This window comes from Rhipicephalus microplus, chromosome 3, assembly GCF_043290135.1.
Source record: "Rhipicephalus microplus isolate Deutch F79 chromosome 3, USDA_Rmic, whole genome shotgun sequence".
Lineage (NCBI taxonomy): Eukaryota > Metazoa > Arthropoda > Arachnida > Ixodida > Ixodidae > Rhipicephalus > Rhipicephalus microplus.
Window position 1 is genome coordinate 279,657,311 of NC_134702.1, and position 25,563 is coordinate 279,682,873.

The window sequence follows — 25,563 nt, forward strand, 5'->3', positions numbered from 1 at the left end:
TGTGTTGGTGAGCCCCATTTCTTGAATTTTTCTGCAACAAGAAGCACTTGGCCGGCTAGGCTTCTGATGTTGTCCACGTGATGGCGCTTTGCAAAAACATGCTAACACGGTGTGCGCTTGCTTTGCTTTCTTTGTTCCTTTGGCGCCGTGCATAGGTGTTCTCTGGTTGATCGTGCCGTACAGCTCTCGCGTTGTTTTTCACGTGTTGTGTATGTGTGTTTGTGCTGCTTTGTACTTGCGTCATGCCGAAGCTGGGACAAAAGCATCGAGTGCTGAAAATAGAGGAGAAATCGGACATAATTCGTGCTATTGAAAGTGGCACGAAAAAATCGGCGCTGGCACGCAAAAAGGACCTGCCGTTAACCACGGTGTGTGAAATTTGGAATTCCAGAGAGAAGTTGCTCGGCAGTGCTGCTGCAACTGCGAAAAGGTGCTGGCTATGGGGTTCGGCATTTTCAGATGAAGAGGAGGCGCTGATGAAGTGGCTAAAAGCTGCACGGTCAAAAAATCTGCTTATCAGCGGACCCCTGCTCGTGGAGAAGGCCCTGGTTTTTGCCTCGCAGCTCAACCATGACAACTTCGTGTGCAGCAATAGCTGGCTGGTCAGATTTAGGGCGAGACACGGCATTTACACGAGGACTGTTTCGGGAGAAGGTGCGGGAGAAGGTGCTGAAAAACATCTTGGAAGACTACGCTCCTGATGACACCTTTGATATGGATGAATCGGCGCTATTCTTTAAGCTGCTACCAAACAAAACACTCGCGTTCAAAGGCGAGACGTGCACCGGCGGCAAGCGTGCAAAAGACAGATAATCAATGGCGTTGTGCATAAACATGACTGGAACCGACAAAACTCCGCTCCTCGTGATTGGAAAGTCGGGAAAGCCTAGATGTTTCAAAGGCGCCCGGTTGCCATCAGGGATCATCTATCACAGCAAAAGCAAAGCATGGATGACGGCAAAACTTTTTTAGGAGTACGTGCACCTCATCGATCGTCGTTTTGTGGCTAAGAACAGAAGAGTTGTTATTATTTTAGACACTGCTTCGGGGCACGTCGCCCTGGACAACCTGACGGCTGTGAAGTTGGCGTTTCTGCCACCAAACACAACAGCGATTGCCCAGCCCTTGAACCGAAACATCATTCGAGCTGTAAACAGCTCTACAAGAAGAATCTGCTGCGCAGATTTCTTATCGCCATTGAATGTGGCAAATTATTCTCCATCGACCTGATTGGCACGATTCACCTGCTCGAATACTCGTGCCGGCAGGTTGAAGCAACGACAGTTCAAAATTGCTTCAAGCGTGCTGGCTTCAGTGTGTGTGCAGGCGACGCAGATGACGTCAGTGACACCATCGATCAGACTTCGGACATCGTAGACGAAGCTTGCAAAACTCTGCTAGCTGAAGTGCTGGAGCGGCAGGGCGTTATGGAAGGCACTTCCTTCCCCGACTTCAGAGACACAGACAGCGATGTGCAGACATTTTCGGACATGTCTGACGAAGCCATTGTTGCCTCAGTTGTCAAAGTGTCGCCAAATGATAGTGATGAGGACGACATGGAAAGTGATAACCCGGGTGATCCAGGACTGACAGAGGCCGAAGCTGCGCATTGTATCAGCGTCATGCGGGTATTTGCCAAAAAGAGGTGGCTGGCGGAAAAGCTGGCTCACAGCATAAGTGAGTTTGAGGCCGCTGTCGTTGCTGCTAGGCCGCCGCGTCGTCAAATGAGGATTACAGACTTTGTCACACGAAGTTAATAAATTACTGCACGTTATTTGTTCTTTCATCTCACTCCCTGTGAGCGACCTGACGCTATTTCGGTTAAGCAGTACTACCGTTTAGTACGTACTTTTTCCGAGCTCCGGCCAACTACGGTTTAACGAGGTTTCACTGTATCACAGCGTGCACTAAGAATTTTATGTATTCCTTTTTTCCTCGCACTATAACCGACTGGAATAACCTTCCGCACGAAATTCTTTCATTCGGTAATGTGCTGAAATCTATTGATCAAATGTTTGACTTGTAAATTTTGTATTATTATTTCACAGTGTTTTTCAAAAAATTTGTATTGTCCTGTTTATTGTTTTACCTCGCTAAAGCTTGTATAATTGATCTAACGGTTCTGTAACACCCCCACTCCTGCTTGGGCCCAATTGTGGCCTGCAGTATTAATAAATAAATAAAATGACATGTGACAATAAAAGGGCAATATGATTCAACAACGTTAATTAGCCCAGCTTTCACCCATATAAAGGGGGAATGTAGAATGCCTTTATATTTCGAGGTAGTAAGCACTGAAACAAAACGAAACATAAGGGAAAAAAAGTAATACTACCGTAGACTTATTATTATTAACAATCTATATAAGAAAATTCAGAAGTTGCCATGCTCTTCTTTATAAATTTGACTAAAGTAAATTCAGCAACAGAAAAAAATGCATTGCCTTCAGTGCAGCCAGAAAATTCTGGCGACGATTTTTGCTCGAATGCAGAAAAAAAAAATCATCCGCATGCTGGGAACCCGAGTGCCCTGCTTTCGGTCACGGTCTCCACTGTCGCCAGAACCCGTGAATGCGCCCTCTCCCGGCAGCCGGGCGCGAGAGGCGATGCACATGGTGTTGCTGGGGAGCACGGCGATTGAGATGACCGGAGTTAAATACGCCGTGCGCTCCATCTCGACGACCAAGAATCGGTGAGCCCAGTGGACTGAGTGAGAATGGTATTGACTCAGAAACAGGCTCATGTGCCATAGGAAGCAACCACAAGTGTGTGCTTTAGAACATATCTTTAGCTCGCTCTCACTTCGTTGGACATGTATTTTAGCTATCGCTGACTTCTTCAACTGTTGTATAGTTGAGCTGTCCTATGTTAGCTCAACATTCTATCCTGTGCTAGTATAAACCTTTTCTATCTGTTGTAATCTAGTGTTTCCCTGCCCTGTTCAACTGTATGCATTGTGCAATAGAAGGTTAAACACAAGACACTAGGATTCGTGGGCACAGCCATTCCTTTATTAGAATCACATTTGGTGCAAGACCATAATGAACACTCAAGAACAAGCTTGGGCGACTTTAGCTTAGAGATATTTTTTTCTTACAAAGGTCAACAATATGCAGTCGAGATTTCCACAGCACAAGACATCACAACCAGGGAGAAAAAAGAGATTCCTTTATGTACAAGAGCTAATCGCTAAAGTAAGATCATCTCTTGAGCAAAATGGTGGCAACACAAGCACCTGTCATGGGTTAAAGCTAGCCTTTTGCATCGTGCTAGAGGCTTAAAGTTGTTACCTAAAGAGCCATTTACACAGAAAAAAAAAAAGAAATGTGCTAGCTTCTAGGTCTGGTATTTGCAACCTAAAAGACTTAGACTGAGAAGGTACAAACACACAGGACGAGTGCTGTTTGCTTGTACTTTCCTAATTTACACCTTTCAGCGGTGTTAAGGATTCATTTGTATCAGCTAGCCCAACTTTCTATCTTGTTGCCTAGTATTTGCAATAAAAGCAGCTAGATATCAACCAAACACCAGTCAGTGCCACCATGTTGCCACTGTTTTCACTGACTAAAAAAAAACCATGAATAAGAACATTCTACAACTTTTAAGGTATTATCAATCTTTCATAGTTGCTTGTAGGTGTTGCATGTAAAGCGCTGTGAAGCAGTGCTGCTAACGCCACTAATAGCCACCGTATCAGACACTACATTGGCTTGCTGGCAACTGATGCAAATGTTGCGTCCTCTCTATGCAATTGGCTCCCGCTAGATTTTCAGGCTGACAGCCCAGGCATGCAGTTAATGTCATATAGAAAGCTACTACAAGATCGGGGCTCCGCATGTTTAAGAAAGAAAACACGATTGTGCATAATAAAGTACAGGCACAGCAACAAGCATAGAAAAACTGTGTCATGTGCAAGAGCAGTTCATCTGCACAACTATAACCAGCAGTCACTTATCATAAATGCTACCCATGTCGTCTAAAAAAAATTATCCACACACCTCTTTGTTTTAAAAAGAGATATTTAAGATGACAAAAGCTGCAAATATTTCTGCCTTATCTTTTTGGACCACATGCGAAGAACCTTTTCCCAGTTTTCTATGTTCCAACATTGAAACGTTACCACAAAAGAGAAGCACAGGTGTATGAGTTACAAAAAATGTTGGTGGCAGATTGAGTCATGAACAGAGCACCCCTCGCCAGACGGATCATTGCATAGCTACGACTTCTTCAGAAGCCGGAAAATATACCAACATCTTCATGTGACTATAAATCAGCACGTGCAATTAGCCAGGATGTCCAACCCTGGGAACAGTCTTATCATTTAAATCACCGGTGCAGCTGTGTGTAGCACACATGGTTTGTAAGCTGCATTCACCTTTTATATCACAATTAAGAACTGCAGATTACGTCCAACAACCCTAATGGCATGCCATGTGTCAATGTACATTCACCTGTGCAGCTACCACTGCACACTACAGTGCTGGTGGCATGACTTGCGCCCCACATATCCGATCCTCGAGCACACTGTGTCACGTTGATTGTCGTCACACCAGAGCAAAGAACCTTTGATGGACGATGCAGCCAGGTCAGACGGGCTTGTAGCGACCTTGAGGTGTGTACCAAATCTGTCCCAAGAGCAGCCGTCGTGTGATCTCGTGCCTTAGGAGACCCAGCTCTTTGGAGAGCTTTTGCAGCAGGCTGTTGTTCTCAATGGCACGCCGTGACAGGTATGGCATGACCTCATCAATGGGGCCATATGGGACATACTTGTACACCGAGTAACCAGCCTGGCCTGCAAATGGAAGCGTCACAAATGCACCCCTGCAGTTTCACACGCTTTACTGGGCTGCACTTAGGCAGAGCGATGAAAACTACCAGCGCTGACATTCTTGGAACAAGGAGTTACGGGCTGAAGTCGACAAGCTCACTATTCAAGGCTGCAACCTTTTCCTCCAGAATAGGCTTGTTGTGCAAATGCTAAATATTAGGTTCGAAGCGAATAGTGATTTCGTTAGAATTCAAAATTGAATTTGAATAGTATACATCACATATTTAAAAGGAAAACATGCATATTTGTCATGACCCAACTAACCTGCACGAAATATTTTTAAAATTGAAGCAAGGCTCGTGAAAATGTAATTTTTTTCCTTGAAAATGCAACTCTGAATAACAGCAGGACTTGAATTTTGGCATAACACAAGTGGAAACCTGTGAGATATGTTACGTTTTAAAATTTGCTAAACTTGAAGCGTAAATAAAGTGTAACAAGCTTTAAACCTTAGAAAAGAAAGAATCAATGTGAGGTTAATATGTACATTTAACTATCAAGTGAGGTATCGTGGCAGTGCCAATTTTCTTTGGAAAAGTGTATTCACGGCATAGCACCTCTCCACTGCAGAAACCCCCTTTCAAGGCAGATTACATGTAGACTAATAAACAACTATTCGTTCATTTTGAATACTGCTAAATCCCCACAATTTAAAGTTGAATCAAACATTTTAATCAGTTAATATTCATTCAAATATTTGGGGTGCTGGATAACTCGCACAAGCCTCCTCCAGATCAAACAAAAAAGGAGGAAAAGGCAAAAAAAACTGGAATTTTGCTTGCGGTCAAAAGCGAGTAGGAGCTGATATTCACACTAGAATGAAAAGTGCTTAGTTCTAGCTGTTTTTTTTTTTTGTGTGGACACACTGTATTGGTTGGATTTAGGAGCCCTAAAAGCCATAGTGCATCGAAACCAGGACAAGGCAAAACACACACATGGCCCTATGGTATGCATGTTTCGCCTAGTCCCATCTGAGATGTGCAACCCCTTTGAGGGCTATGATTCACCAAACAACTCTGTCATGTCAAAGAGTTCCTATGAAACATTTATACCCATCGGCTTGAGCGTATTAAACATGTAGACAAGGTATGACTATATTTTCAGAAACTGTAAGCTTGACTAAAGTATTAGGGTCATTAAAAAAGGATGTGGCAATTGGAATGATAAAATTGGCTAAAAATTAAAAATGGGCACATTGCATATTTAAAGTTTATTGAAATGTTTTTGCAAACTTATGCCGCACACTTTCCGCAGAGATCTTTTAAATCATCAAACAGAATAGAAAGCATTGGGTCACCCCAGCTCACAAGAAAGCTATTATTAAAAAGAAACAAATTATTTCACACCTTTTTCTTAATAAGAACGTCTTCAGACCTTATAAATTTTAAAGCTTTCAGATATAAGTTTAACACCGAGCTTAAATTGGCAAAGATAACATATTGTCAACGAATACTTTTTGATATCAACGAGAAACAACCTGAAGTCGTGTGGAAAATGTTAAACAATGTTCTGGGTCGTTCATAGTTATAAATCGGAAACACCCCTGACGCTAAGGCTTGATAACCGTGAAATTGTTGGACAAATGCTTGCGAATCATTTCAACCAGGTTCTTTTAGAGCATGTTTAGCTAGATAGTAAGGCAGAAGCTATCCGGCCAACAATCAATATCACGTCTGATAGCAAGGCTTTAAAATAATATAAATATGTTCCAGACTAAGCCTATTAAATATGTTACAGAACATCTCGCACCTGTCCTCGTTTACCTACGTAATCTTGCCACTCAGTTAGGTGAATTTTCTGATGCAATGAAAAAAAATTGAAGGTTCACAAAAGTGGCAATAAGAATGACACCAAGAATTAAAATTGCTATCTGTGTTTCCAATTTTTTTACAGGGCTTGAAAAAAAAAACTTTTCTCAGCTGAATGGCTTATTCGACAAAGTAAATTTAATTTCTGATGAGCAGTTTGGTTTTAGGGAAAGGCATTCTACCAAAACAGCTTTATTAAGTCTTAAGGAGTGTGTGCTACCGAACATTGAAAATAAACATATAACTCTCGGTTTCTTCATTCATTATAGCAATGGTTTTGATTCACTGAATCATAAAATTCTTTTACTAAAGCTATCAGATAGCTGGGTTCGTAATAAGCATTTCGAATTATTCCATTCATATCTCACCAAAAGGAGTCAATGTGTGTGCATTGGCAACTATCGTTTATCTCCCCTTTTTATAAAATGTGGTGTACACGAAGGCAGTATTTTGGGTACATTAACAATATTGTAAGCACTGATGCAAGCCAAAAATTTATTTATTATCTATGCAGATGACAGCACTATCCTACTTGACCAGCCTTGGTGAAAAAGCTCTAGCATTAAAATGTAATCATGTCCTTGAAAAACTAGTACAGTGGAACTTTGATTATACGTCCTCCAGTTTCGCAGTTACCCACATGTTACGACAAATCGGTTTGGGCCCGGCGAAATCCCCATAGAAATACAGTTGGCTCTCGTCAATTCAAACTCGAAGGGATCCCTGAATTTGGTTTGAATTATCAAGAAATTTGAATAATCAGAAGTTCTCAGATAGATGGCACTGGGTGATGTGACATCACACATTATGATTAGGCATTGATTTTATCACATTTAAAAAGTTTTCAAGTGTTTTTAAGCCCTAACTGCAAGCAATGAACAAATAGAAGAGTTGTAAAGTCCACAAGTTTATTGGCCATTCACTGCTGATCAAACATTTTAAAAAAATCTTGAATTGCCAACTGCTTCTTTGCTATAGCTATGTGCCTTCAGCACAAAGCTATCTCTATACTAGTTGAGAAGCATCACGGTTTACCATGCGTGTGTTTTGTTTCAAACATTTGTTTACTAGCAAAGCCTTTTTTACTTGAAGGCCTGAGGTGCTTATTTTTCATTTTTAGACTGTTAGGATTATATAAGCACACAAAGTTTTGAATAGTAGTGGGAAAGCAGCAGATATTTTCTGGTATGCACCTGCAAAAAGCGTGAAGTATCCGAATGATGAAGTTTGAATTAGGAGCCTTCTAAACACATTGAAAGAACAGAGGGGAAACCAAAAAATTGAATTTTGTTTGAGTTACCCAAAAGTATGAACCATCAAAGTTTGAATTATTACGAGTGTACTGTAATGTAGTAATGCACCTTGCTTGTATGACGCAGTTTTACGCTGACCCCACATCTTATGACGACATTCAGATTTTGCCAGACAAAAAAAAAAAAACGCCTTTACTTGAATGAAACGTCAACCATATATTTACGAGTGCAAAATATGAACTTGGGTCCCCCTAGGTTGATGATTAGAAAGTAGAAAGTCTTCTTGGAATGGAAAGTTTATTCTACTGTAAGTTCATGTGCTTCTACATACGCCTCGATCGCATGTGTCCGTATCTGGGGTCGTTACCTGGTCAAGCTCGGTCCACACAGAGTAGCTTCAGTTGGCTAAAATCTGATATTGCCACTTTGACACATGGTGTAGTAGCGCAACTTCGATGGGGACACAGAAGAAAAGAAAACACGACACTCATTACACTTGCAACTGATTTTATTTCAGAAGCAGCACTTCATATATAACTCAAATCCCTAGCGACACAGAAAAGAACTACAAACATAGAATCATTGCAAAAAAGAATTTTTAATGTGATAGTATCCATGGCACATAACCTTACACACATCTATATGATATAACAAAGACTGCGTTGGGTATCATTAAGAACATTAGCGTGAATTTACAGATGCCTAAAACAGAATTTTAAACAAAAAAAATGAAAGACGAACCATGTACACACGAACATGAAGCGATAGCATACGTCAGTTATGCTTGGACACTTTTGGATGAAACAAGAAATAACAGCACTGGGTATTATCAGAAAAAAAAATGACGGGAATTTACAGGATCCTGAATCAAAATTTGAAACACCATGAAACACAATATGATACTAGTAAACACTATCATCAATTAAAGTCCTTCGAGGAAGCTGGCTTCTCGGTAACTTAACAACACTGATGACTGACTAATGCAGCCATCTTTTCTTTTATTAATGTGGAAGGCTTCAACAATTTCTCTAGTTAGTTGGTTTCCATGACGGAAGATGGCTGCATTAGTCAGTCATCAGTGTCGTTAAGTTACCGAGAAGCCAGCTTCCTCGAAGGACTTTAATTGATGATAGTGTTTACTAGTATCATATTGTGTTTCATGGTGTTTCAAATTTTGATTCAGGATCCTGTAAATTCCCGTCATTTTTTTTCTGATAATACCCAGTGCTGTTATTTCTTGTTTCATCCAAAAGTGTCCAAGCATAACTGACGTATGCTATTGCTTCATGTTCGTGTGTACATGGTTCGTCTTTCATTTTTTTTGTTTAAAATTCTGTTTTAGGCAGCTGTAAATTCACACCAATGTTCTTAATGATACCCAACGCAGTCTTTGTTATGGTATCGTATAGATGTGTCTAAGCTTATCTGTCATGTATACTATCACTTTAAAAAGGTTTTTTTTAGCAATAATTCTATGTTCGTAGTTCTTTTCTGTGTCGCTAGGGGTTTGGGCTTTATATGAAGTGCTGCTTCTGAAATAAAATTATTTATGAGTGTTGTGTTTTCTTATCATCTGTGTCCCCGTCGAAGTTGTGATACTACACCATATGTTAAAATGATATCTCACCAACTAGCCCAGCTCTCAACCCTACTGATATTGTCGCATTTTCAGTCCATGAAAACTTTTCCTGGTCGACATACAGCTGATCTCCTTCCTTTGTCGCATTCGTGGTCACAGGCTTTCACAGCTGTTTTCACCGTGCAGAATTATTTACACTTGACGTCAATGTTCATAATAACAGCGCAACACCACTAGTACAATTCACAAGGCAACAAATTACAACATGCAACGCTCAGTTGTGCGCGAAGGCATTTTACGCAAACTTGTGGTCCATCCCCATCACAGTGGTCGCCATTATGTGATATTGCGTCCGAATCATCTGATGGGAGGCTATCGGCATTATCGTTTCGGTTTGGTTCTCACGTGCAGGCAATTGAGGTTCCACTGTATCCTGGTCACATTCAAACTGCCTAAAAATTAATCCAACTAAAACTAAAGTAATGTTTTCTCGTGCCCAAAATAAATCGATTGATTTGTAGAAAGTTATGTATTGCGGCAAACACAGGAATTAAATTGTTAATGAACGTAAAATTTTTTGTGTTACACATAGCTCCAATCTTTTGAGGGACACACACATCTCCAATTTGTGGCAAAAGGTTTCAATGAGCACAGGTGCTATGACGCGTTGCCGCACTATTCGTCCATTGCAAGTCCAATCACAAATTTATTATGCACTCTTTGCATCACATATTAATTATTGTAGTTTGGTATCTGTAATCGCTACACAAGGAAACATAACGACAATTTACTTATTGCAAAAGAAAGCCATTCGAAACATTGACATTATCGATTGCTTCACGAATCCACAGCATATTATTTTGAGTCATACAACATTATGAGGACATGTCACCTGTATGCATTTTGTGTTATGCGTTCATTTTACGTGCGTTTGCCCACTATCAAGCATTTCATGACCTCCACTGCATTGCTTCAGCAGCACAGCATGTTTGCATCCCACTTTCTTGCAAAGGCATAGTGGCTAAGTTTACGTGAGACGACCAGTGATTGGCAGTTCTGGCTCCTTTTGATAAACTAGTGCTGTGCATAAGCACTGTTAACTTATCCACTTACTACTAGAAGACTGACAATATGAACGGTGCTCACTGTAGCTTTCCCTTTAACAGTGGACGGTATTGTACATGTAAGTCGGGTGCCTTGAAATCAAGTCCTGCCTTGTGTTTTTGATTTCTGGACCTCTGTCAAGCCGCAGACCACAGCGTTTAGCCTCAAAATCCATTCCAAACATAATTGAAGAAATGAAGCATTTAAATTTGAAAACATTTAATTTCTCTTTTTTTTTTTTTCACAATCTTCAGACTGTCTTTTGTGTTATAGTGTAATTGTAGAACCACAGAGTTTCTCACAAGTAAATACCTAGGCTACACCGTCTATACCTAGGCGCCATCGTCTTGTGCCATGTGGTGAAGCACTGCATGGTTTTTCGTGAGATGCAAGTGTACTTGTACACTTTTTCTCAGCAAATTTTTGTTGTGTTGCGACAAGAGTCTCCTGGAGTTCCATTGGAGGTATATAGATACCCGTGATATGAATAATCTCTCTATAAATGAGATGTCTAATGAACTTCGCTATTTCATCTAGCATCACCTCTTTTCATACCTTACAACGCATAGATTGGCGTTCCAATATATGCACCCAAGCATATTTCTTCGTATTTTTGCAAATATCGTATTAAAAAATGAACAATATTGCATGCAGTTCTAAAACGTTTCGCACTGCTCTGTAGACAGGGCCAAGATGTGCTCCGGGGGCCTTCTTGTTGTTAGGAGAAGCTCTGCGGCCAGCACTAGCACACTGCGCCCCAGCGAAGTGTGGACCGGGCACGTAACCAGAGTAGCTATAAAATTATGTGCAAAGGTCAGAAGCTATACAAACTTGCGGCCGAGGAAACAACTTGAGGATGTAAACAAAACAAACCCTTGAACGTCTGTGGATGCATTAGGCTGACTCAAAACATTGTCACCATAAAACTTGAAGCTGTGGTGCTGTCATCCTCGAATGCTAAGCTGGTCATCACTCAATTCAGATGGGGTCGCAAGACAGTTTGGAGCAGCGCATGTGTTTTTCAGCTCTGATGCACACCCATGCGCGCGTGATGACAACATCATAGGAGCGACTAGTGACACTAGATGCGACCCTGTGTCTGATATAACGATGAAAGCACAACCAAAGCTGCTGGAAACTGTCGTAGAAGGCCACCTCGACACTTTGAACACACGGCGGACCTTCACAAATATTTTTTGTAGAACGAACCTTTCCATACTCCTAAGAAGAGCTTTCTATTGAATATATGGCATAAATTTCTGGATATCATTACTGCTCAACACAGTAAAATTGCAAAGCTGACACTTTAATTCGATATTTGGCTTGCAAAAGTTCTTTTCATTACAGAACTTCGATGTTACTGTATCATAATCACGAGCGGCATGCACTTCTGTCAAGTTTGCCAGCCTAGTGCACTTTTTTCAACAATCATGCACACTGGTTCGCACAAAAGTCTGTCAAAAATCACTACGTTGTCCAAACAGGTAAATTCAAACTTATTCTGAAAATTGAGTGGCTGCACTAACTACTAGAAAGTGCTGGGTGCATGAGAAACAAGTTTAACATGCCGAAATCCATGATCCAAAAGCGTCAATTACCGGTGATCGATATGAATAGAGGTGGTAACGAAAGAGTTAATCCCAATACCCACACTAGATTGTGCCTCAAAATGATATCTTGTTTGGCATGAAAGCCTAGCAATTATCCATGTTGAACAGACACGTTTACTTTAAACCGACACAGGCAGCAAAAAAACTTAAAGTATGCATTAGACAAACTAAGTGACGAGTAAGAATCGAAGACATTTGATAATTCTATAGCAAGGCATAAATTTCGATGTTAGCAACGGCAGCCACTGAAAAAGAAGCTTGCTGCTTTGGCTGACTTCAGAAAGCTAAGCTTCGAGTAGTCCGCTGCTTTTCAAGTAGCCGGCAAGCCCAGACATGCTACACCGGCACACACTACGGAGGCACACGTCACCGCGATCCGCCAATCATCAGCCGCCGGTGACACCCCTCTCTCTCCCTTGGGCTTGCTACTGCGCAGTGCTGGCACGCTGGGTGGGCTTCGAGGATTTTTGCAGGCCTGAAACGAAGGAAGTCATGCTCTGCCTTTGTGGCCGACTTCTCGTTCTTGCGCTTCAGTGGTACCCCATTTTGCGGCAGCCATTACGCTGCAGGATAGCGTACTCGAGCGGTCTTGTGGAGTTTCCCTGGCAGCCTGCAAGTCCGCGATTGTTACACTGTGCTGTATTTTGGGTAAATGAACCCGTGTGTGTTGACGACCTGCCTTGAATGCCATCTATGTGCCATGTCGGAAAGTCGACAAACCCGGCCATTGCATCTTTGTGCGTGACAGCAGTGCAGAGCATCGCATCCCTTCCCGGTTGCTTCGTATGGTAAGCCTACTTCATTTAAAATATCACGCAGATGACTGACCGCTACCACACAAAAGATGAAAGCTGAGAGAACATAGCTAGAAGTTGCAAAAGAGAGACGAGCCTGGTCTCAAATCTTCATTGGAGAAATTCGGCCCGGTGGCCACTTCAAAGTGGCCCTGCAATGCTTTTTTAAGTAGCCGTAAAATGAATTCAGTAATGGAGCAATAGTATTCTTTAGCAATTCACTAAAGAATACAATAGCAGTGTGCGACAAATGTTTGTAACTCCGCTCGTACTGGATGGATTCTGAAAATTTTTGGTGGCTGTGAATTCGTGAAGTTTTTGCCCCACGAATTCACTGCCGTAAAAGTTTTTATAATCGGTCGAGTACAAGTGAAGTTACAAAAATTCGTCGCACACTGCTATTGTATTCTTTCTTCTCTAGTCTCAACGAATGTGCTGGAAGTTAGGCAGGGAGGGATGGCAATGGAAAAGAAAATATGTCATGAGTGCCTTGTATCCTTGAGCATATATTTTTTGTTTTTTTTTCTTTAAATACATGGCTTTTCAGTGCAATTTCACTCACTTGCATGGACAAGACTCAGCCTCCCGCAGCAAACCGGCACTGACTGAGTCCGGCACTCTCAAATTAGCCAATGGCCGATACGATGACTATGACATGTGATTTTTGAGGTTGTAGCATCATTTGCTGAGAAAAGAGAAAGAAATTTTTAGCTGAGTATGAGAATTTATAGTGAATTCAAGGCCGCACGCTGTATTATAACAATTGGCTTGCATGTCCCTGGGAGCCTCAACTGCTGATTGGCAGCGTTTTCTGACCATGCTCTAGAAGTGTTGCAGGGCTCCTTTAAAATCTTTAAAATGATGGCAGCACTGTGCCAAGGAAAAGCTGTGAGATTTGCACCTTGCAAAGCCCAATCGTCTCATTGGTTTTGACAACAGTAAAGTGCTTTTATTCCTCAACTTCTACGGCACATTTCATTCTAATATGTCACTACAACATGAATGATGGTCTGAGCATTGCAAGCAACAGAACATCTTGGCTTACTTTTACTACTGTTATTGCCTCCTTAATATCACACGGAGCATTTTCTTTCCCAATATCCTTGAGAGCGGGGCAAGCTTGTGAGATAACTCCTACCCACTCAGTGATTTTCTTAAGCCGGTTGATGTATGTGCTACTACTTGGTGCACATGATTGAAAAGATGGCATTGCAGAACTGAAGGGCAGCAGTGGTAAGTGTTTGTATGTCACACGTACATGGTCAGTGGAAGGAGAGAGGCCTAGAACAAACAGTACAAATTCTCTTTCAGCATTTATGCATTCCAACCAGAGGTGGAATTGAACCCACACTGCTATACAATTGTCCTTGAAAGCCGCCGTGTATGACATCTGGCCTCACGTTAAGACAACTCAAGACAGACACGAACACAGCTTCCAGCTGATCTGAATCAGTTGGAAGTGCCGCCCATGTTCATGCCCTTAAAATGTCATAACAAGGCCAAGAAGAAGGTCTCCTGTTAGCCTATTTCCTTTTTGCTGGAAACGGGCTGTTAAAAAAAAAAAGGTACACTGTGATATATTTCACATTAATGTGACGAAAACTACACAGGGCCAGAGAAGTCCTTCGCCCCATGCCAGGTCTATTTTAAAGATTCCACTCGCTTGCTCTTTTGCTGATGCCCTCTAACATAGCACTGTTACATTCTTTTGCAGTCATGATGCACTGTTTCGCACTGCATCAGGCAGCTTTGCGTTCATTTCTTATACCAACGGGTGCTCCTGTGCTTCACTGGATAGCGGTATGGCAAAATTTTTAGCTAAAATGCTGTTTTGGAGCAAAATGATGGCAACCGTAGTTTGCTACAAAACTGATCATGCAAGCATGTAAAGAGACGCAGACAGTAGGTGTGACAAAGGCAAAAGAATGACGCGCACTCACCCAATGGGAAGCTGACCTGGTCACACATTCCCAACAGCTGGCCAAAGCAGACAACTCTATCGTCAGGCCGGATTCCTAGCTCTTGCATCCTGCAAAGCAACCTCCTGAGCTCACTAACAAGTAATCATACATAACAAAGTACGTTCTAACTATTTATTGCCATATTTCTTTATTCAATACTGCAAATCTGCGTCTCCCATAATCATATGGTGGTTTTCGGATGTTAAACCTCAACAAGTGTTATTATCAATACTGCAAACATTATCAAATATTGAGAAGGGTGAATTTTGTAATACGCTTTTATACCTTATATGAAAATATGCTGTCAATAATGGTGTCCCTGGCGGTTGGTCATATACAGGGTGCCCCAGCCATGAACAGTTAAGTTTAAAGATATGCTGACGCACTCCATGGCAACATGAACAAGTTTATGCTGCTTACTATTACACCAGTTTCGCCAAGCTGCGTAATTACACACATTTACTCAAACAAATTTCAAAGCAACAAAGCTGGGCACAAGAATATATGGAGAAAGTTTTCCGAATGAACAGTTCCTTTCCATATGAACCACGGCTGTATTCAACCAGCTACTTTCTTGAGACGTCATGCAGACCTGACTGTATACTGAATGAATTTTCACGACCCTTTTTGGTGATGGCTATTGTATTCAATTTTTAAAGGTGACAATAGAACAATGTCTCTCATGTGTTGTAAAATATTTGAGCACATATTGTAAAAAAAAATTGTGGTAACTTAGTGTAAACTTGAGCTTGTTGGCATGGCTTCATCACACGAAACAGAACAATACAAATACAGGACTTGGGTAACAACATGAGCTTTTTTTTTTTCGCAGGGACAGAAACATACATTTCTTTGGAAAGGGAAGTAACAAAAACAAAAAGGGGGAAAAGGAAAACCCTACACATGAGCCTCAACTAATTCATGAAAAAATCCGTCTCTTTGCAAGGATCAACGTGCAATGCAGCCTGTGTTTTCAAAGACCGAAGTTATAAGACCTGCGGTAAAATGCACAAAGAAGCAAGATGACGGATGAAAAAAGACACTGCACACACAGCACCTTTATTTTACCACTTACAACACAGTTAATTTGAAGGGACACTAAAGAGGAACATTGACTTCTTATAGATTCATCGACGGTTCTCTGAGAATGCCAGTGCCATATGTTTCACTATTGTAACTTCATTACATACGGAGAAAATCAAGGTTGAAGGCTCATTTTTAAATTTTGCGCCAATATTTCCGCGTGTGTCGTAACAAATTGCAAAATGTGTTTTCAATATCTTCGTGCCATTGGATTGATGAAATTTTCTGAAACTTTGTATGCTAAGTCTATGGCACTCACAGAATGCGATCATTTTTATCGATTATAGCTACGTAGCTATTTATGTAGACTTCTTTTTTTATCCACTATCTTCTTTGCACCTTTTACTTCAGATCAGGCAATACCAACGAGCCCTATCCTAACAAATCATCTATGAGATAGCAATGTCTTGTGGTGGCCGCTACATTGGGTAGGTGGTTAGGGTGCGAGAGCACAAGAACCTCCTCAACAACAAAACTGGAAGTAACATGGAAACCGATTGAGGCTGGCGCTTTTATGCTGAAGAGATGTGAATCTAGTGCAGATATCGTGATTGTCACATAGGATAAATCTACAAAGCGTTCTATTCCATTGGGTGTGTAGGTGCACCCTTCCATCCAGCAATCAACAAGAAGGTTAATAGCCTCCTTAATTTATTTATTTATTTATTTATTAGAATACCCTCAGGGCCCGTAGGGCATTACAGAGGGGGTGGGTACAACATTTGTCACACACAAGAGAAAAAAAGACAAAATAAAGAAACAAGTGACAGATGCGCAAATCAGGAAGGCAACATAAGTCAACTAAAAATGTATAAGAATTCAAGCACATACAAGACCAAGATAGATAATGGAAACTGCGTATAGTTACAAGCATTGCTGAGAAATTGCAGTCTTGAATAACAAAGGAATTGAACATGTACCGGTCGAGGGACATGCACAGTGCTTCTTTTCCCCTCCTTTTGTTATTTCCTTTTCCAAAGAGGCACATATATTCGTGCCCACAGAATCAATGCTCATGTTGGTGACCAGCTTGAGGTCCTGTCTGCCTTACTTGTCCCATTTGCCTGCGCTTTTTGCTCTAATGAGGCAGTTAGATTAAACTATGTACCATCGAGGTGCTGACACAAGCCAAATTAGAAAACATGCTTACTGTGAAATAGTAAAGTGCAGCAGTGGGGACAACTGGCAAAAGAGATGTGCAAAGCAACTCGAGGATGCCCTACTAGGATTGCTCTTCACCGAATAAAATTGTAGCGCCAGATAACTTTATTCTTTTATTTCTAACCTTCATGAGGAATCACTTTAGAAGCTCTGTTACATAGCTGGTCAGTAGCAGCAAAGACTTTGAGACTGAACTTGGAAAAAGCACAATCAAAAAACCATCATTAAAAAAAGAAGACACACACTGCATGTGAATTTTTTCGCATGTGCTTTCGTCAAGTTGCTGACAGTGCATGAAGTCATCAAGTCATAGCCGCATAGCGGCTTTACTCGCAGAATGAACATGACTTCACCGAAATTTTTGCAATCTCAAATTTTTTTTCGCTTGTTGCTACTCTGAGTCAACAAGGTATAACTGTAGTAATTTTAAGAGGATGAAAATGCTATGCTTTGTCATTGCAGTTGAAACCTGCAATAACGACATCAACATGAAAAGCAAAATATTTAGCTCTTGCTAGAATTTCATTGGCGGGAGAATACTGCAAAAAGGACAAGGAATTGACTGAAACACATTTTATTGCCAGAAGTCAGTAAGCTTAATTTGCCGAGCCTTTCCTTGCAGCTATTTGGTAGCTCTTGACTCGTATGGTAAAAAGTGGTCCATTTCCATGTTACCGCTCTACTTGCCGAGAAACTAGCGAATTGTGTCTAGGGCATTGAAACACATCCTGCGGGGTCACTTCATCATCATCATCACCATCATCATCAACATCAGCCTGACTACATCTGCTGCAGAACAAAGGCCTCTCCCATGTTCCGCCAGTCAACTCGGTCCTGTGCTTGCTGCTGCCAATTTATACTTGCAAACTTCTTAATCTCATCTGCTCACCTAACCTTCTGTCTCCCCCTAAATCGCTAGCCTTCTCTGGGAATCCAGTTAGTTACCCTTAATGACCAGCGGTTATCCAGTCTATGCGCTACATGCCCGGCCCATGTCCATTTCCTCTTCTTGATTTCAACTATGATATCCTTAACCCCCGTTTGTTCCCTAATCCACTCTGCTATCTTCTTGTCTCTTAAGGTTACACCTACCATTTTTCTTTCTATTGCTCACTGCGTCATCCTCAACTTAAGCTCAACCTTCTTTGTAAGTCTCCAGGTTTCTGCTCCATAGCTAAGTATCGGCAAGATGCAGCTGTTATATACCTTCCTCTTGAGGAATAGTGGAATTTACCTGTCATGATTTGAGAGTGCTTTTCAAATGTGCTCCACCCCATTCTTATTCTTCTAGTTTCTTCAATCTCGTGGTACGGCTCCACGGTTATTACCTGCCCTTAGTAGACATAGTCTTGTACAACTTGAAGTGCACTATTATCTATCTCAAAGCGCTGCTCTTTTCTAAGGTTGCTGGACATTACTTTCGTTTTCTGCAGAATAATTTTAAGACCCACCTTTCTGTTCCCCTTGTCGAACTCCATAATCATGAGTTGCAATTCGTCCCCCGAGTTACGCAGCAATGCAATGTCATCGGCGAAGCACAGGTTACTAAAGTACTCTTCATTAACTCTTATCCCCAACTGTTCCCATTCTACGCCTCTGAAAACCTTTGTAAGCATGCGGTGAATAGCATTTGGGAAATTGTATCCCCCTGCCTTACACTCTTCTTGATTGGTATTCTGTTGCTTTCTTCATGAAGCAATATGGTAGCAGTTGATCCCCTGTAGATTTCTTCCAGAATGTTTATATATACTTCATCGACGCCCTGATTCCGCAATGTCTGCATGACTGCTGATATTTCTACTGAATCAAACGCCTTTTCGTAATATATGAAGGCTATATAGAGTGGTTGGCTATATTCAGAGCATTCCTTTATTATCTGATTGATAGTATGAATGTGGTCAATTGTTCAGTAGCCTCTTCGAAATCGTGCTTGTTCCTTTGGTTGATGGAATTCTAATGTTTTCTTAACTCTGCTAGCAATTACCTTTGTAAATAGCTTGTATACTACAGAGAGCAAGCTGATAGGTCTGTAATTCTTCAAGTCCTTGTCATCTCCTTTTTTATGTATTAAGATGATGTTAGCATTCTTCCAAGACTCTGGTACTCTTCCCGTCAGGAGGCACCTCGTAAACAGGGTGGCTAGTTTTTCTAACACAATCTGTCCTTCATCTTTCAGCAGATTTGATGTTACCTGGTCCTCACCAGCAGCTTTATCTCTTTGCATGCTGTCCAAGGCTTTTATGACTTCTTCTATCATTACTGGTTGGGTGTCATCTGGGTTACTGCTAGTTCTTATAGTATTAAGGTCGCGGTTGTCCCGGCTACTGTACAGGCCTCTGTAAAACTCTTCTGCTATTTTAACTATCCTATTCATATTCGTAGTTATTTTGCCTTCTTTATCCCTTAGTGCATACATCCGATTTCTGCCTATCCCAAGTTCCCTGTTCACTGCTTTGATGCTTCCTCCCTTTTTCAGAGTGTATTCAATTTTCTCCATGTTATACCTTCTTACATCGGATACCTTACGCTTGTTAATCAACTTCGAAAGCTCTGCACTCTAATTTTGTCTGTTATACTAGAGACTTTCATGCTTTGACGCTTTTTAATGAGGTTCTTGGTTTCTTGGGGAAGCTTGCCAGTGTCTAAGTACCGTAACTTCAACTGCACACTACCTAATGATAATGGTCAGATTATCATTCGTTGCATCAATGCTAAGGCTGGTTTGCTCGATAAGAGCGGAGTACCTGTTCTGAAGTGACACTCTGAATTCCTCTACTTTCCCTCTCAGTGCTAGCTAATTGAATGGCTTCTTGCGTATCAGTTTCTGTTGTTCCTTCTTCAAGTCTAGGCGAATTTGAGACCGTACCATTCTATGGTCACTGCATCGTACCTTTCCAAGCACTTCCACATCCTGCACGATGCCTGGGTGTGCACTCATTATAAAGTCTATTTCGTTCTTATTTTTGCCATTAGGGCTTCTCCATGTCCACTTACGGTTTCCTCGTTTTCGGCAGAAGGTGTTCAAAATACGTAAATTATTGCGTCCTGTGAATTCTACTAGTAGCTCTCCTCTGGCATTTCTAGTACTGATGCCATAATCTCCCACTGCCTGGTCTCCAGCCTGCTTCTTCCCTACTTTTGCATTAAAGTCTTCCATCGATATAGTACACTGTGTTTTTACCTTACTCATTACCGATTCTACGTTTTCATAGAAGCTTTCACTGACGCGTCATCATGGCTGGATGTAGGCACGTATGTCTGTAGCATATTCATCTTGTACCTCTTATTTAGTTTAATTACGATACCTACCACCCTTTCATTAATGCTATAGTATTCCTCTATGTTGCCAGCTATGTTTCTGTGAATAAGGAACCCCGCTCCCAGTTCTCTTCTGTCAGCCAAGCCCCGATAGCAAAAGACGTGACCATTCTGTAGCACGGTATAGGCCTCATCTGTCCTCCTAACCTCACTGAGCCCTATTATATCCCATTTAACACGTTCTAGCTCCTCGAATAGTACATCTAGGCTTTCCTCACTAGATAAGGTTCTAGCGTTAAACGTTGCCAAGTTCAGGTTCACTTGAAGGCAGACAAATCAGACTGTACAGTCCACTTTGAAATACTACTATTTCAAACCATCACGAATCACCAACTCGCCCCATTTCGACACCGCTACACACAGTTCATGTCGTACCAATAACACACATCGACTGCTACTGCTGAACGACCATGTGGCGACACTAATGGGTACACAAAGCCAACAAACGTAACTCACGAGCTGGTGTTTATGCATCAGCCTTTTAAAACGTTGACATGAGCCCACTGTAAGGTCACCTCACATTCTCCTGGCTTGTTTTTAAAAATGTAGTTGGTAGTGCAAAATAAATGAATATTTAGTTGGTATATTGTGCAGTCACCCGTACAGATGAGCAAACCATCATCATCATCATCATCATAATCATTGTCGCCAGCTTTACTTTTATTCTAAACAATGATGGCAGCGGTTGCTCAAACGGACTGCGGCAATAGTTCTGCACAATTTAAGTCTGCCACAAATGCATTTCAGTAGCTTCTGAATGTACTTAATGTTACGAGAGTAGATTATTTACAAACTCTCGTTTCAAAAATTTTCGTCATGAGAAACTGCAGAAAAAATATGTTTTGTAGTTCGGCAGTGTTCCAAAAATATTTCGTTGCATTTGTTCTCTAAGAATGGTGTGATCACAGATTTGGACTGTATTTACTAAATGTTTACTTGCAGAATACTTGCACTTTTCTTGGTGAAAAACTAATGCAAATTTGGGGAGTGTGAGAATTACACGAGAAATTTTTCCGCGAAAACGCTCAAAGTGAAAAGAAAATGAAGTGGCCGCAAATCGGGATTCTCACGCTAGCAAACTAGCACGCTTTGAGACGTACTAATTAAGACTTACCTCAACAATAAAACCACACGTCCAACAGAAGGCAAAATTTATTTGAGACACAAAAAACGCAAGCAAATAGTCGAAAAATAGAATACCATATGGAAAGCTTATGAGCATTGCGGGCATAGCATTAGCATTCGTCACTTAACGAGAGCCCTAAAAGGTTAGCGTACGACGTCAGCTTTAGGCTGATGACCATTTAACGCAGAATTGTTCGCAATTGCTTTCTGATGAAATAAAGTGTGTCATCCATCTAGCAGCTGTCGTCACCAGTAACTAACACAAAACTTATCGACTCCGACAGCGGCCCTGTTGCCGTTGTTTAGTGCATGATCAATCACTTTCAACTTAAAAGCAGCCGTGTAGCTTCCCTATCGCACATAGAGTAACAACATTACGAACATAGCCAAACAAAACCTTGCTCAAAACACGCCGCAACGCACACTTGCCCTTTGGCTAGGCTTGGACTGGATTGAGGCTCCGTGCAATAATAGTACTATAGTGGTGGTGGTAGTGGTTAGAAGAGGAGAAAGGCACCTAATTTCTGCAGCCCGGTCGGGAGCACGTTGCAGTGCCTAAAACAGGCACTGCGCCGTGATAGGGCCTAGAACATACTGTCTAGTGTGCCGTTCGCCAGCTCTTTTCAATGGAGGAGGGTGGCACAAATTCAGATGAATGCCCGCGGTGGCTGCGAGGGGCGCTGCCAAATGGGTGGGTGCTGACCGTGTGTCGTCGGCTTCGCACAGCCGATTTGCCAAGGTCGCGTGGATTTCTATGTTCATGTTTTCAGTTCATGCTCAATTTTATGTTTATGTTTTCATTTATTACCAGGCTGTGTGTTAGTTGTTCGTGTCGTCAGAGGGTGAGTGAGCGATTATCGTGTCTCCCTGCCTGTCACAACGGGAACTATGAAGTGAATGATAGAATGTTGAAGTCAAATGATTGAAGAAAAGCACTTGCTTCGTACCGTTCTGCACAACTTGTCAGCGTTAGAACAAACAGCAATTATCATTATTCACAGCCCCAGCAGGTGAAGCACGTCTTGCGTAATGGAACAGAAAGATAATGAGGGCAGACAAGAGACTGACACCAACTGCTGTGATTTGTGAGAAACACTTTGATAGAGTTTTATTGAGCGCTTGTTCACCGTAAGCGTGAACGGCGTTGTCAACAAGATTCCCCGCGACAAACCGTGCCTCAAAATTGATGCGGTGCCCACCATATTCTCCAAATATCCCCAGCACCTTGTTCGAAATTGCCGACAAAACGAAAAAAAAAAAAAGAACTTTTTGGCTTCAGTACGTAGACATTCTAGCAAAACGTCACCACAGTGCCAAATTGATTGCCTTGGAGGTGATCTCTGCCATTAAAGAGTCTTGTGCTGAGGTAGACATTCTAGCAAAAGGTCGCCGCAGCACCAAGTTAATTGCCTTGGAAGGGATCTCTGCCATTAAACAATCTTGTGCTGAGGATAATTCTACTGTGCCTGAAGAGTGCGCTACACCCCATGGATCAGAAAAAGAAAGCGTGCAAAACACTGAAGCTCGATCAGCACCCACAATGAACCAATCGACACCCATTCTGAGACCTCAGTATTTCTATCACTTGGCTGAAAGTGTCGTCTCTGCAAGCAGGAAAAGTAGCGTATCCGTACTGTGAAAGTGAAGCGAACAATTTTTCTACCCTGTTCATAGAGAAAACAATATACTTCGAAAAGCTTTTGCCTGAACAGCAATCAGTAGTCGCAGCGGTATATCTCAAAGGACGAGAGAAATCAAAACAAATCCTCAAACGTAGTGATGAGGCTGAAGCCCTCATCAAAGAAGTTTCAGTGACAGCTCTTTGTGGTGGTTGTGGCTTGAAGCGAGTTTCATCGAAACACAACTCATTCAGAGGCGTTTTTTTTTCTGAAAAATGTTTGTTGACAGTGCAGTCAGATGGAAAGCCTTGTGATTTTTAGAAAGTACCAGAGGGTTCTGGTTCCAAACCAGACCTTCAAGAGAAAGAAAGAGGCAAAGAAAAGTGCAAGAGATGATGTCGAAAAGAAGCACTGCAAGAACATTTTTCACAATTTGTTGAGAATCAAGAAGATACTCGCGAACGTAAAAGAGCATGTGTCTTGTATGAAAGTGCGAATTGAGACAGCTAGCGAAAAGGCATTCGAAAGTAATATTAGATATCTTCCCCTAAAACAATAACTTGCTGCGAAGAGCTGCTTCGTTGCCGCATGATAGAAGTCACATAAAGGCATGCAGTACAACGATGAGTGGATTGTGGAATGCATCACGATGAAGATGCGAAGCCTGAAGTTGTATGAACACTCCACAAAGAAGCCGTCATGGCACTGCCTGGGAGAACTTGTCTGCATACCTGCAGCATGTCGAGGGTAGCTTTGGCCTCAATGCCAATATTTTTATGCTTTTACTGAGCTTTATGTGCTGACATAAGCTGAAGAGAAACTAGTGCAAGAGCGAAAACTCTTTGATGCAGAGCATGCTAGCACCCAAGGCACGCCGCGGCCATACACCGCGAGTAGGCGACATTAAAAGCTTTCGCTTTATAAATTCTGCCGACGTCATGTATAGTGGTACTATTGTGTTTCATTAAAATACGTCAGCATATGATCGCTTTACCGAGGAAAACATATTCCGCTTCTAGCATCAAAACAGGCAGCAGCTTTCTTGCCAATGCTGTGAAAACACAGCGGGCTATGAGAAGTGGGCGGCGCCAAGGCACCCTCCCGCCCTGCAGTGCTCCAAGCAGCAGCCTCCGCCATTCATACAATTTGGTGCCACCCAGAAGGCCGCGAATGGCACACTAGCCAGTATATTCTAGGCACTATAATAGTACGCTGATGCTTAAGAGATAGCACCAGATGGCGTGCGCTGTCATCATCAGTGGCTGAAACGAGCAGACAGCGTTACTAGAAAATTTTTGGGGGTGCGATAATTACTCGCGGAAAAAAAAGAAATTGTATTTTCATTGGGTGATGTGGGGGGTGTGAGACTTATGCAAGTGCGAAGATTACGTGAGTAAATGAGGTATTGGGCAGCTTTGCATGCGCATCTACCACCCCCTCGTCATGATCGTAAAGGCCAACTGCAACGAAATTTCACTTGGACAGAGTTTGCTTGGATTGGGTAAGTAATGATAATCACAGTGAAAAAACTTGCAGTCGTGCATTTCATTTAAATCGTTGCTCCAATTGTCAGCTAGCAAAGTGGAGCCCTAGTGGTCAGGCCAGGCAAATTGTGCACAAACCAAAATCCCTCCTTTTTTGTGGACACCACTCTATGCACAGCTCATTCACAAGAGTTAACTCTTTTGTAGGATGAAATATGGGGCCCTAAGCTGCTGGAACATGAATGTTACGGACAGGACCAGCTTTCATGATTTTCCGAAAACCCTAAAGCTCCTATAGCTGCAGGTTATGACAGTGAGGCTAAAGAAATGGGAGCTATATATATTGAAGGGGGTGGTACTTTACACGGCGCATTTCAATGATGATGACTTGATCTGCTACCGGTGTCTGCACAAATACTGTTGATACTAAGAAGAATGTTAAATCTTGACGCAATGCCTTCAATATTCAACCACTGTGACCCCAACGATGGGAAGCCCTGACCAATGTTTAGGGAAGCAACGGTGTCAAGATGTATTCATATTGGACAGCTTTAGTATAGTAGCGTAAAAGGCCCACTTGAGTGTGTTTCGCTCACTGAGTTATAGCGTAACGATATTAGAAAAACACTTGTAGTAACGTAAAGCTGATAAAATGACGCCTTGTGAAGCGCTAGACTAGCTGTGCCATTTACACACGAGTAATCAAAGCTCCAAAAGCTGATCGGCTTGCTTCTTGCGAGTAGTCAAAGCAGCCAAGTTCAACAGAATAGTAGACGTACTCAGTTCAAAAGAATTCAAGTGCATGAACATATTTTAAGGAAACAAATTGTGCTAGAT

General features: G+C 41.8%; 1 protein-coding gene and 1 long non-coding RNA gene across 4 annotated transcripts in view; one reads left to right on the forward strand and one right to left on the reverse strand.

Annotated features, from left to right (window-relative positions):
* Positions 1 to 3,324, forward strand: part of LOC142804288 (uncharacterized) — a 62,701-nt gene extending 59,377 nt beyond the window's left edge. Inside the window, exon 3 of the long non-coding RNA XR_012894574.1 lies at positions 2,492 to 3,324. This is a non-coding gene — a long non-coding RNA (uncharacterized LOC142804288). The remainder of the gene's footprint in view (positions 1 to 2,491) is intronic.
* The window catches only part of slgA (proline dehydrogenase slgA), a 351,644-nt gene continuing 329,069 nt past the window's right edge, over positions 2,989 to 25,563 (reverse strand). For all 3 annotated transcript variants that reach the window (XM_037419347.2, XM_075891047.1, XM_037419352.2), the window contains exons 10-11: positions 14,916 to 15,004; positions 2,989 to 4,791 (exon numbers count right to left, since the gene is read on the reverse strand). In XM_037419347.2, coding sequence (XP_037275244.1) covers positions 4,586 to 4,791; positions 14,916 to 15,004 — 295 coding nt within the window. In that variant the 3' untranslated portion in view covers positions 2,989 to 4,585. The remainder of the gene's footprint in view (positions 4,792 to 14,915; positions 15,005 to 25,563) is intronic.